We start from the raw sequence: 13,001 nt of genomic DNA, 5'->3' as shown, positions 1-13,001 counted from the left end.
AGCATGTGTAGAAGGGTCAACTTAGCCTCAATAACACTTTGCGCCCTGCTGGTGATTTCTAAATAAAAGCATCGCCAACTCAATTTGTAGATGCCAGTTTATAAACGAATATAGCCAAAGGCTCCATTTGACAAAAGCCAGATTTAAAAAAATGAGAGAAAAAGTTTCTATATGTTTATACATTTTTGTCTATCTTCAATCAATATTTGAAAATTCTACTTTTAAAAGTGAAGTACAAAACTACTTTTGTCCGCTGTGGAAGAGAGACAGACATAATTAATAACTAATGATTAAATGCAGAGTGGTGCGGTAAGCACCAAGAAAGTGGAAAAGGTGAGTGAAAAAAACACAAACACTTGGCATTACAAGTCATTAACTTTAATAAAATAACATCATTATTTTTTATTTAAATCTTCTAAGTGAAATTATTATCAGTAATTTCTACAGGTAAGTGTTAGAAAGGAGGTTGTAAAGTAAGTCTACATGAAAATAAATAAATAAAAAACATTAAAAAAAATGTTTTGTTTGCTTTTATAATCTTGTAGAGGACATCGCACATAGTGTGAACTTCCGCGTTTATTATGAAGGCTCAGTCTTAGTTATTTCCGGCGTTGTTCGTTGCGGTCGCTTTGACGCAGGTTTGTGAAGCTCGGAGGCTCCACTCCTCCAGCAGCCCCAGCCGAGCGCCACACAGCCTCGGCGGCGTCAGCCTGGCTGGAACCGCAGCGCCTGCATGCTAGATCCCTCCGCCTCCCCCCCCCCCCCCCTCTCCTGGAACTTTCTCAGGATTTCAGATTTAGCGCTCGCGGCAGCACGCACGAGCGTTTGTGTTCGAGCACCTGAGCTCCCAATCACCTAATCACGATATAAAGGAAAAGAAAAATAGAGAAATAAAAATCCCCAAATCACACCTGTTCTAGTATTGCTGAAGATTTCACTGACTTTACCTGATAAAACTCTAATAATTATTGTACTTAAAGTGTTTATCAGCGAGTTTTTGTTACACCCATCTCTCTGCCTGTGAGGGTCTGTTTGCTGTCATCTTCTTCCTTTACAGCAACGAGCACCTGTTGGGCGCAGGCCAGGCTATTGGTGCAATGTACCGAGTATAAGACTAAATCTGCTTCTATATATTAACTCTTAAGTTATATATAAAGTCCAGCTCGGGGAGGATCAAATCTGCTATCATATCCAACCACCTCACACTGTTACTTGCCTGTGGCCGCGCGCACGTGCACGCACATGCTGCACCTGTAGGCTTAAAAAAAGAAAAGATCAAGTAAAACATCTTCCCGTTTAGTACTCAGTCTTTATGCATGATTCCACACATGCGGTGAAATCATCTTTATTTATATATATAGTTTTTCCTCGTCTTAAAAATCCAGGTTTGTTTTTTTATCCATTGTTGGGAGCGCTGAGGTCTTTCTCATTGCGGATGGATACGATCCTTTATTGGGAGTGCCGTGACTGGTCCAGTTAATGACGCAAGCCCGGCTGGCGACAGTGAGTCTACAAGTTTGACATTTTCAGAGTTTACAGCAACTGCTGCGGGATGTAACAACACTCCCAACGCGAAGTGAAACTACTTTGAATATCTCATAAAAAAACATTTTTTTTCATCTTAACCACCAGGTAAACCATCAGGACACACCACTAAATTCAATTGGCCGGTGTGCGCCTAAAAAGGTGGGGGACTAAGAGTCCAAGGTTTGGTTCGGGGACCGCCAAAGAAGCCGCGGGAAGGTTTCAGAGCAGGACCGAGAGCAGTGGGCTGTGCAACCTGTTTGATCACCGTTTTAGATGCGAGCACAACAGCCTGGAAGGGTTTTAATCGCCCATTAGAAACACAGGGCCTATTTTGTGGAGCATTACATTTGGTTTCTTGAAATTAAATTAAATTTCATTTCATATCATGGAGCTAATTGGTGCCAATCGAATGCTTTTGTAAATCTTTAAATAGGGCACCCTAATTTTCTGCAGTGCCAAATCTGGAGGCAGGAAACTAGAAATGTGCAGCTTGCGATTCCCCACTTCTGTGTCTGGTAGGGCAGACACAGCCAGACGAGCGGGGCACAAACAGGATGCGCTCCCTGGGGCTCCGGGAGGCCCTCAGAGACATCTGCATGAGCGCGAAGCACAGACCTCAGGCTTGCATAAGAAAACAGCACTATTAAAGTTCATTTACTCAGACCACAAAAACGCTTGCTGGACTCCTTCCAAGATGTCCACACTGGGCCTGGGAGACAAACAAAAGGATGAATATTGAGATAAATACCGCAGTCCAGGGTTTCCTACTTTCTTTCATGTTGAGGAAAGGCCAGATCACACTGCCTACTGTGCTGAACATTTCCTAGAGCTGACCCCAGATAACTTAATCAGTTAAACATGATTTATACCAAATTAAACGTTTAGTGGAGTTAGAGCCTGCAGACATCTAGTAATAATATTTCAAAGGTACTTTCCTGACCCTGGTACTCTGTGTAAGAAGCCTGAAAGGTGCCTCACTGCATGTTTGGGAACATCAGTCACAATTAGTCAAGTTTTAAGACCCATTAAAGATCCTCGGCCCTACAACAAGAAACTCCTTTAGCTTCAGTATTAACAAAGACATGTCATGTCTTTACCAAACACTGTAGCTGCAGTAAGCATTGTTACAAACACAGCAGAGTAGTTTAAGTTTCTATGTATTGTATGAAACCATGTCATCACTTATGGTTCTTTAATCTCTACGTCAGAGGTGTCAAACACGAGGTCTGGGGGCCAGAATCGGTCTGGCTAAGAACTCAATTTGGGCCACTGCTCGAATTTGGGAAATATAAAATGTGAAGGAGGGCATTGATTTTGGATTTGAATTCATAGGTTTCATAGCATTTCCTGCTGATAAAGAGCTGGACCATTGCAATTAGACTTCTTTTTATACTAAATGGGGCTAACTGTGTAGTTAAACATCTTTACACTGACAGAAAGGGCAGTTTCGTTGCTACGGCCAAAGATCAAAGTGGGCTGTATGTGGCCGACCGTGTAAAATGAGTTTGTTTACTGCACATTTCTATCAATTTCTTTCTCTTTCTGCTCAGGATAAATCCTGCCTGTCACTCGGTATCAGCTGGAATAGGCTTCAGCCCAACTGCAACTAAGGTGAGAAAAGCAGTTAAAGGATTGGATTAATGGATGTTTTTCCTCCCATTCACCAATCTGATTACATACTGTAAAGCATGTTGTTGTTTTCATACCATCAGTCATTCGTTGATTCTATTTGACAGCAGTGCAAATTGGGAAAAAAAAACAAAAAACAAAGAAAATCAGCAAATTCTGACAACTCAAAATCAATCAAATGCTCATATTTTTTTGAATTAACAACAGTTGTCAGTTACATTTCTGTAGCTCAACCTATTGTTGCAGCTTTGGTTACTAACAATTATCGAGTCATAAATCACTGACTTTTTTATTATTCTTGTTCATGTCATTAAGCCCATCAACCCTACAAAATAAAATTAGTCCTCCACATAACACCACTAAAAGTCCTTCTCGCGGCTGACTGGGCACAACATGATGTAACTTAGTTCAAGGACAAGCCACAGAGATGTTCTGTAACCCATGGCAAAAGATTTTTTTTTTTTTTTTAAACATAAGCCATAACAAACAGTAATCAAATAAAAATAAAGGCAGGATCCAGGAGGAAACCACAACTGTGTCATTACTTCACATCCAGTGATGCCTGGAAAGGAGAAGTATTGATACACCGTGCTTTGCTTCTGATTACAGTGAATGATGGACACAGCTGTAACGCTTCCCCCCCCAAACCACCCAAAGGCTCGGTGGCCGTATCATAGGCCGTCTCTATGATACAAGGGCTCGTCTGATTGGCTAATCAGTCTTATGCGACGACTGCAGTTTCCAGGCTCCGGTGATGTAGCGCAGGCGAATGAAAACCAGGTCTCGTCCCATCTGCAGCCAGCTCCAAAATGGTACCAGCTTGGACCCTGTTAGAACAAACCCAGAGGCGCTTCAGCTTCAAGTCGTGCTTTCATAAGACAAATACTGGAAATATGCCTGTGTAGATCAACTTCTACAAATGCCTACAATTTTCAATTATTACAAAAGGTCTAAAAATAAATGCAATCAACCACAAACAGACTTCCAAACACACCCTACAGAGATATTTATAGCCCTCCAGATAGGTGGCATGGTGGGAAGAGACATATTTCATAGAGAGAGAAAAAAAAGTCGTACCTTCTATTTCAGTCCAGTTGACTGCCACCTCAGCTATGGGGATTTTAAAACACTGGGCGATATACAGGAGCTCCACATCAAAAGCCCTGTGAGAAGAAAGTGGATTTAAAGTTCCTGTTTTACTGCAGGTTAAAACCTAAAACCTCACTATAACTCCATCACCTGTGCTAGGTATAAATCCTCAGGACTTCTTAGTTATTTAGTATTAATTAAGACTGTTTAAATTTCACCAAAAATTCACTTCTTGGAGTTTTCACCAGTTAATTATCAGAAAACAGATGAAACATCCTTGTGACTAGTGTTTGTTTCTGTTACTTTGTATCGTGGACAGTTTGCTGCTCACCTAACGGCCACTCAGGAGGGCTCTTAGCAAGATGTCTGAACCACCTTAACTGTCTGTTTTTGATTTGAAGGAGAAGCAGATATATTCAGAATCTATTTTAAATTTCTAATGGAGAGCCCAGCAAGCTCATTTCTTTCACTTGTATCTGCACTCTCCTTCTTTTTGGTCTCTACCCACAGCTCATGGCTCTGGGTGAGGGTAGAAACGTGGATTGACCAGTAAATCAACAATTTCACTTTCACACTCAGTGCTCTCTTCACCACTGCAGATCCATCTGTGAATATCCCAATCCACTCTTCCCCCACCCGTGAACAAAAAACACAGGATACTTAAACTCCTTCACTTGGGGCAGCAGCTCATCCATGTCCCCGAGTCAGCGGCGCCACACCATTTTATGCCTGAGAATTGTGGACTCAGACTGCTTAAAGTCCTAATTCACTTTAAGCGTGTGTAAAGTTTATCTGGTTGCAATTTGTAACATGACATAAATGTGGGTCTCAGCCCTGAAAATTCCTCATGACATAGATTTGCCATCCTACAGTTCATCTGGGGTTGAGATGACACTAAGAGTACACCAACTGTAATTCCCTGAGGCATGGATTTTGCACATATAATGTCCACAGCTCCACCGAGACCTTGTACTGCTCATGTGAACGTCAAAGCTCTGTGTAAAGTCTTCTCCAGCACATTCCAAAGAATCTCAGCGAGGTTAAGGTCTGGACTCTGAGGTGACCAATCCTGCTCCCTCAACCACTCTTTGACTCATGAATCCCGGCACTGTCATCTTGGAATACTGTGTGTTGATTTAATTGATGTAACTTTCTGGGTTTGGACCCGACCAACTGAAGCAATTGCAGACATAACAATAATCTTGTACGGTAGGCATCACTCCATCTGCCTCTCCTCTCAACCTGATGTAGTCATCAGGTTGAGACGACTCATCCACATGACCACATGACCTTTTTCCATTGCTCCAGAGTCCAATCTTTATGCTCCATAGCAAATTAAAGCCATTTTCTCAGATTAGCCTCACTGATAAGTGGTTTTCTTAAGGCTATGCAGCTGTTCAGTTCCAGCCCCCTGAGTCCCTTTTTGCAGTGTTCATTGTGCACTTTGCACAATTAAACATAGCCCTGACTTCTACTGCTTTCATAAAATGGCTTTATTTTTTATTTTATATTTATTCATATATATATATATATATATATATATATTTTTTTTTTTTTTTTTTTTCTCTTTGCAGCTGAAGTTCAATTTCTTTGAATTTCTGAATAAAAGGACCTGAACAATCACACCACTGCGTTTGGCAACAAGCACGTTCGCAGCTCAAAAAGCGCACTTTACTGAATAAACAACGATGTGGAACAAGTGAAGTAACACTATTTTAGCTCAGACACACAGCTAGACGTCGCTCTGGGTCCGGCTCTCTGAAATTATTTCTCTGCCTTCTCAGATGTGGCCTCAAAACTTAATTTGACTTTTTCACAATGCGCTCAGTGTGTAATGGCCTTTAGACAAAATTTTCCAGGAATCCCTTTGCTAAACATATGACACATTGGTTAAGATTTGTAAATTTCTGCTTTTAATATAGTCGAGGTGAATGCACATTAGAGCTAATACTTTAAGCTAAGACATCATCATGTGCCAACAGTGGAGGCTGTTTCCTTACCATCGCTCTACATGGAGAGAGGAGAAGGTCTTGAGTGCAGCCTCACGTGTGAAAAGCTTGAAGCCACACTGAGTGTCCTTGATCCCCTTCACGCAAAAGAACCACACCAGGAAGTGGAAGCCATACATAAGGAACGTCCGAAACAAAGACCGCTGCAAAGACACCAAAGTGTGGTTATTTACTGCTCTGAAATTTGTTTTCGAACACATTATTTTTTTTAAGCAGAATAAAATAAAACCCTGTTACCTGAGCTACAGAGTCTTTCTCTAGGTGAGCTCTGGATCCACATGAAATTGCCATGTTCTCCTAGATGTGAGAGCAGCACATGAGGCGTTAGGCTTGGCCACATTTTAACCACTTTTACACACTTACATATCGAATAAGTGAGACTGAATTTAAAACAGAACAGAACACCATCACACCGGTTTGGGGTTGAGGTCATTGAGTCCAGCCTCCACTTTCTCAATGTCAGAAAACTTTGTGGCTCCATCAGCATCTGCCATCAGAATGACTTTCCCTCTGGAGCTCAGAGTTCCCTTTAAAAGAGATAAAAACAAAACAAAAAAACCAAAGTCAGCTCCAAACTGCTGCTTCAGGGTTCCCATTTGGACACACACTGTAATCTCACATCTACAATCTCACCATCCGCACAGCTCCTCCTTTCCCTCTGTTCTTCACCAGCGTCAGGACGCGCACTTTATCAGCACTGTACTTCGTAGTGTACCGCAAAGCAACCTGCCAGGACAACACAACAGTGTCCACTCATGAAACCGATCTATACTGGCTGAAAATGTTTAGCTGAGCAAAACGGAGTTGTGCTAAAATAGAAGGCCTGGTTAAATTTGCCCCAAAAAAGATTTAAAATTATTACCTCTGTGGTTTTGTCTTTGCTGCCATCATCCACCACGATGACCTCATAGGTAAAAGAGGGGTTTTGTTTCTGCAGTCAGAAACAAAAACAGACAAAAAAACAAAAACAGGAGAGACTTGTTTCACAACAGCCACTTTACCCAGATCATTGTTGCCACCTACTGGTAAGTCTGAGAATAACATATCCAGCAATATATGTTTTTGTTTTTTTTAAAATAATGAACGTTATCCATCATCAGTGCAGACAAAAAGGCACTAACATCAGTTATTCAAGAAACCTAAATACACAAGGTTGCGGAAAAAAAGGAACCAGTGACCAAAAAATGTAAACAAAATATAAAAAAACTAAACAAAAAACAAACTTGAATTGTATCTCTGATAAGATACAACTAATTTAAGGGCTTTCCTGTCATTAAAATTTTTAAACCATCTGTTTATACATAGTTTAGCCTTAGAGTATGTACATTTATTTATTAATAAATGTTCTTAATAAAAACACAGTCCTGATAACAGCCTTTTTTTGTTTGCTCTTTGTGTGTCAGATTTTGATTATAAATAAATATCCCAAATGTAATTACAGTTACTGTTAAATGTGGTAATTGGATATCTGGTGATACATGTCGTTGTATATGCTTTTAAATGTGCTGCTTTTTACTGTAAATATAATTAAGCTTTAATTCAGGCTCTGCACTTACCTGCCTGTTTTCCAAGTACTCCATAGCTTCATCCATCATCACAGGTACTGAAGGGACACACAGTAACACACATATAATAGCAAGTACAACCTACTGCAGGTGCACAGTGACATGACGACTGACTGCACCAACCTGGATGGATTGCACTACTAACGCCTAAGTGAAAACTGTGACTATTTACAGTGTGTGTCTAATGTGGGCATTCATAATGACTGACTGAGCAGAAAAGCAGACTTTACTCACATCGGAGCTCCTCGTTGTAGGCCGGGACCACCACAGAGAGCTCCCTGGAATGGGGATCATGCAGACTGGGGAAGAGCCGCTTCTCTCCGGTGGCGGTGAGAAAGTATTTCTCCTTCTCATGGCGTGTCAGGTCCACCATCCCTGCGGTTAAGTGTGCTATTACGAGCAACTGAAAAGTGAGAAATATGAGAATTGCATTTGATTTACAATTGAATCTTTCTTGTGATGCATTTTGGCCAAACATCTCCAAACCACATAAGTCTTGTGGTTTGTTTAGATCCAAGACTGAAAACCTACGCTTCGCTCCCATGTTGGTTTTAGAGAGAAGACCTTATAAGACTTTCTAGACTCATGATAACATATGGTACATATTTGCTCGCATGCTTTTAGATATAGACCAGTTTCTAAAGTTTTACATTTTAGGATATAATAAAAAAATAATCTCGTCCTTAGCAGATCTTAAAATTGATTAAATACAACCTACAAAATATGACATAGGAATGCAGAGAGTAATTAGCAGTCAGGTGCCTGCTATTAACTAATGATTAGCAAGTTTGAGCACCTCTATAAAAAAAAAAGAAGGACGACGTTTTCGGTCTGTGTTACCCATCCCAGGGGTGGAGTAACACAATGCCAAGGAGGAAAGCGATCAACTGTGTCTGTCATCATCAGCTTGCTTCTCTGTGCTAGAGAAGCAATTGGTGGTTTTATATATGCTTTCTATAGTCAATAGGACTAAAGCTCTGAATAAATACCAATCAATACATGACTTATTTACAACCAAAAGATCCGGTATCAGCCAATGTCTAGTTTTTCTGAATTAAATGTCCGTTTCATGCTCAGATATTTTTTCTGCATGACACTTGACCCCTCTGTTGCTTTAGAACAGAATGAAAAGGAAGTATCATAAAACTGAGGTACATGAACAGGCCTGTAAAAGTCTACAATGGCCCGAGTCAAACACAATGCTCAAGGATAACTTGGAAAAAGTACAAAAGGAAAGATACCCACGCTATCACTGTAACTGTATTTGGGCAACTTCTCCCAAAACAACTTAGCTACAGCATCTCTCATCCAAAGCACTGATTACTCACCACGACGAAAACTACAGCTGCCAGTGCGACGAGGGCTTGAACTATTTCACAGAGGAAATCCATTTTCCATCAGGTTACCTACTCTACACCCACTGACAGACAGACCACCTGCAGGGGCTAGCTCAGAAACTAGCTGGCTTTCTCCTTTCTTTTGCTTTTTGACACACAGCCTGTGCTCTAACTTCCTGGTGTGTCCAAATATATGTACCAAATTACGGGCTTACGATATTATTCAGAAGGTTAAAATGTTAAAAATGAGTCCTTATGTTTCCATTGCTGTGAGGACACTTCACCTAACTCCACTTCCAATCACAACTGAACACAACGACGATACGGAAGTAGTGACTGTTTTTCTCCCACATCATCATATTGGAGGAGGAGAACAACGAGCGGCACAGTACCGCTCGGCGCTGGGGCACACTGCCTCATAGCGGACAGGGGTGGAAATGGTGGCAAGGACTCTCTTTAACATGTACGGTACACAAAGAGAAAAGGGAGGTATAATGCTAGGAAGAATATGATTATTTGTCAAAGCAATAAAGACTTTTCTTCTAGTCCGCAACATTTTGTTGTAACATTTATGGAAAACAGGGCGATCGTGGCTCAAGAGTTGGGAGTTCGCCTTGTAATCGGAAGGTTGCCGGTTCGAGCCCCAGCTTGGACAGTCTCGGTCATTGTGTCCTTGGGCAAGACACTTCACCCGTTGCCTACTGGTGGTGGTCAGAGGGCCCGGTGGCGCCAGTGTCCGGCAGCCTCGCCTCTGTCAGTGCGCCCAGGGCAGCTGTGGCTACAATGTAGCTGCCATCACCTGTGTGTGTGAATGTGTGTGTGAATGGGTGAAAAGGAGTTTGCATGTTCTCCCCGTGTTTGCGTGGGTTCTCTCCGGGTACTCCGGCTTCCTCCCACCGTCCAAAGACATGCAGCTTGTGGGGATAGGTTAATTGGATAATCCAAATTGCCACTAGGTGTGAATGTGCGAGTTAATGTGAGTGTGAATGGTTGTCTGTCCCTGTGTGTTAGCCCTGCGACAGACTGGCGACCTGTCCAGGGTGTACCCTGCCTCTCGCCCTATGACAGCTGGGATAGGCTCCAGCGCCCCCCGCGACCCTGAAAAGGAGAAGCGGAAGCGAATGGATGGATGGATGGATTTATGGAAAACAACAACCTGCATCCCAGCAAACAGTCCCCCAATTCCCTAAAGGTCATATTTTGGACAAAAATGATTTTGTAAAACCTATCGGAAATGTTTCCTGAAAATGTCCTACAAGTTCAACAAAAATATAAAAAGCAACTCAATAAATGGCTGGAGTTTATTTACTTGCAGATAGATTTGATCAGAGACGACTATGGACAGTATAATGCTATGATTTGGTTAGAAACGCGTTTGGTTAAACTTTGGTTATGCGCTTCTTCCTACCCGGCTACCGTAGGTCATAGCGCGAACCAACGTGGTTAATCAAAACATCATGGCGGCTGGCTTCAAGTAAGAATATACAAGCTCTCCGTTCTATGTTAGTGAAAATATCACTTTTAGTTTGCTCTGTTTATTTTTTCCTGTACTTACCAGCGGAGCAAATGCATATTTGGTGTTATAATAAATTAAATTATTTATTACACAAAATAAAACGAAAATTCCGGACATCATGCACGTGACATACAGCGCACTTTATTCATTCTTGTGTCACAGCTGTAGTTTATGACTGGCTCAGATATTTGTCATTGACGTGTATAGCAAGAGTACTCGGTCACTCTCTTCGCTGTGCTGTTTCTGACGGAGCTTCTGATGTGTCTGTGCTATGGCTTTCTTTACCGCGTTCCCTTTTAACTTGCAGGACTGCTGAGCCTCTGGAGTACCACCGGAGCTTTCTGGTCAGTGTTGAAAACAAGTTTATCCAACACTTGACAGACAAGTGTTGCTCTCTGGATAGATATGAACTGTTATTTGTTTCTCTTCAGAAAGAAAACTGTCGGCCTGATGGACGAGAGCTGACCGAATTCAGAACCACAACACTGAACATAGGTGAGACTTCCCCACAGTGTGTGTGCGAGAGAGAAGTTTCTGTAACCTACATAGGATTTTTAACTTTATTTCCATGTTTAGGGTCAATTTCCACAGCAGATGGCTCAGCCCTGGTGAAGCTTGGAAACACCACAATCATATGTGGAATTAAAGCGGTAAACACATTTGCTTTTCCTTTTTGTTGTTTTATTTCGTGAGTGTGGACCAGGTTGATGAGTACTCACCTATATCTCCTCCTCCTGCAGGAGCTAACAAACCCTACAGTGGAGGCACCTGGTAAAGGCTACATTGGTAGGTGTAGTAAGAAGTCTTCGTTTTCTCCCATTCTTTCTTTGTTAATTATCTGATATCACATCATTCAAACATTGATGTCATCTCTGTCAGTGCCCAACGTGGACCTGCCACCCCTGTGTTCCTCTCGCTTTCGTCCGGGACCACCGGGAGAGCAGGCCCAGGCTGCCAGCCAGTTTATCGCTGATGTCATTGAAAGGTGCGCGACTTCAATATATGTTAGCTTTTTTAGTTTTTATTTTAAATGAGTGACAGTTTTTAAGCCTGGTGCTGGTTTAACTGAGTTTTTATGTGGCTTTTTGAAGCTCTGAAGTGATAAAAACAGAGGATCTGTGCATCGACAGAGGAAAGGTAAACCCAAGAGTCGCGGAGCTACACTGACACACAATTTGACCTTTAATTATCCAGCCATGGGTACTAAAACTGCGGACTCTTGTTGCAGCTCTGCTGGGTGCTGTACTGTGACCTCATGTGTCTCGACTATGATGGGAACATATTGGATGCTTGTGTTATCGCTCTGCTGGCTGCTCTAAAGAACAGTATGTAAATTTCTACTGTAATGTAAATAAAAAAAAAAAATTAAAATAAGTCCATGTGTCGTAACTGGTAATAATCAGTAGTTGAAACAAATCAGTAGTTTTTCTTTAAGCAGTACATGAACTTAACAGTATCCTGGCTCCTCACAGCACGACTCCCAGAAGTCACCATCAACAAGGAGACCTCTGCACCAGAGGTGAATTTAGAAAAGAGACGTGAGCTTCAGATTCACAAACATCTGGTCAGCGCTTCTTTTTGCATCTTTGATGAGTAAGTTTGTCTAGCCATTATAAAAAAAGAAAAAACCCAAAAAACAAATTTATAATTTCTATTTTTAAGTGACATGTGCTTCTTTTTCTAATCCTGGCCTAATCTTGTTGCAGTTCCATACTGATTGTGGACCCCACAGCTGAGGAGGAGACTCTGTCAACAGCAAACCTGACGGTGGTGACTGATGAGGATGACCGGCTCTGCTCTGTGCACAAACCAGGTGAGAAATAAGTTTGAAGGGATTTGCCTTTCTGAGACTGCATGGTATGTAGCATGAATCTAATTGGGTTGAAGATATTTTGGGCTTATCCCTTACTGGAAGAGCCAAAGCGTGTAGCTGATTTGCCAGATTTAATGCCAATGTCCTTCCTGGCACGATGATTTAGTATTAACACGAAAAAACCATCCTCAAAATACCCCTGTTGTATGAATCAATGCATGTGTAATAGTAACACCAACATAAACTGACGGCTTCAAAATGAACACTCAGGTTCAGTCAACAGAAATTAAAAAAACAACAACAACTCAAAAATGCCAAAAAGACATTTTTAACTTAACTGGGAAATACTGTTCTATACATTGCTACTTGTTGCTCAGGTGGGACATCACTGTCAGGAGAGAGGCTGCAGGAGTGTATCAGCCGAGCAACAACACGACAGAGAGAGATCCAGAAACTCATTGACAAAGTTGCACACAGTGTGAAGAAGGCACAATAATGACACTCGGACGATGTATT

At 41.6% G+C, this 13,001-nt stretch overlaps 2 protein-coding genes across 2 annotated transcripts; one reads left to right on the top strand and one right to left on the bottom strand.

Moving 5' to 3' along the window:
* Nucleotides 1-2,667: 2,667 nt before the first annotated feature.
* Nucleotides 2,668-9,490, bottom strand: alg5 (ALG5 dolichyl-phosphate beta-glucosyltransferase). Its single transcript, XM_085420746.1, has 10 exons — nt 9,148-9,490; nt 8,054-8,222; nt 7,811-7,857; nt 7,117-7,185; nt 6,888-6,980; nt 6,668-6,781; nt 6,492-6,551; nt 6,246-6,397; nt 4,234-4,319; nt 2,668-3,983 (listed from the first exon to the last, which is right to left on the bottom strand). Exons 1-10 carry the CDS (start codon nt 9,208-9,210, stop codon nt 3,868-3,870), a joined length of 969 nt encoding a protein of 322 aa, XP_085276872.1. The 5' UTR covers nt 9,211-9,490; the 3' UTR covers nt 2,668-3,867.
* Nucleotides 9,491-10,581: 1,091 nt separating this feature from the next.
* On the top strand, nt 10,582-13,001 carry exosc8 (exosome component 8). The gene is made up of 11 exons (XM_085420745.1): nt 10,582-10,630; nt 10,980-11,016; nt 11,104-11,167; nt 11,249-11,322; nt 11,413-11,458; nt 11,552-11,657; nt 11,764-11,809; nt 11,901-11,997; nt 12,145-12,265; nt 12,379-12,485; nt 12,863-13,001. Exons 1-11 carry the CDS (start codon nt 10,614-10,616, stop codon nt 12,979-12,981), a joined length of 834 nt encoding a protein of 277 aa, XP_085276871.1. The 5' UTR covers nt 10,582-10,613; the 3' UTR covers nt 12,982-13,001.

Source organism: Rhamphochromis longiceps, linkage group LG10 (genome assembly GCF_057381845.1).
Source record: "Rhamphochromis longiceps isolate RC_006_pf linkage group LG10, R_longiceps_female_GT1.1, whole genome shotgun sequence".
NCBI classification, from domain to species: Eukaryota; Metazoa; Chordata; class Actinopteri; order Cichliformes; family Cichlidae; genus Rhamphochromis; species Rhamphochromis longiceps.
The sequence above is the reverse complement of the archived record's forward strand: the minus strand, read 5'-3'. Positions and strand labels throughout refer to the sequence as shown.

What these genes read in the sequence shown, in the direction of transcription:
- alg5 (XM_085420746.1), bottom strand. Translation starts at nt 9,210, where the DNA reads ATGGATTTCCTCTGTGAAATAGTTCAAGCCCTCGTCGCACTGGCAGCT. An exon ending in CTACAACGAGGAGCTCCGAT is followed by an intron (nt 7,858 to 8,053) that starts GTGAGTAAAGTC and finishes GTGTCCCTTCAG; the next exon opens with TACCTGTGATGATGGATGAA. An exon ending in AAGGAGGAGCTGTGCGGATG is followed by an intron (nt 6,782 to 6,887) that starts GTGAGATTGTAG and finishes TCTCTTTTAAAG; the next exon opens with GGAACTCTGAGCTCCAGAGG.
- exosc8 (XM_085420745.1), top strand. An exon ending in AGTACCACCGGAGCTTTCTG is followed by an intron (nt 11,017 to 11,103) that starts GTCAGTGTTGAA and finishes GTTTCTCTTCAG; the next exon opens with AAAGAAAACTGTCGGCCTGA. An exon ending in TCTTTTTGCATCTTTGATGA is followed by an intron (nt 12,266 to 12,378) that starts GTAAGTTTGTCT and finishes ATCTTGTTGCAG; the next exon opens with TTCCATACTGATTGTGGACC.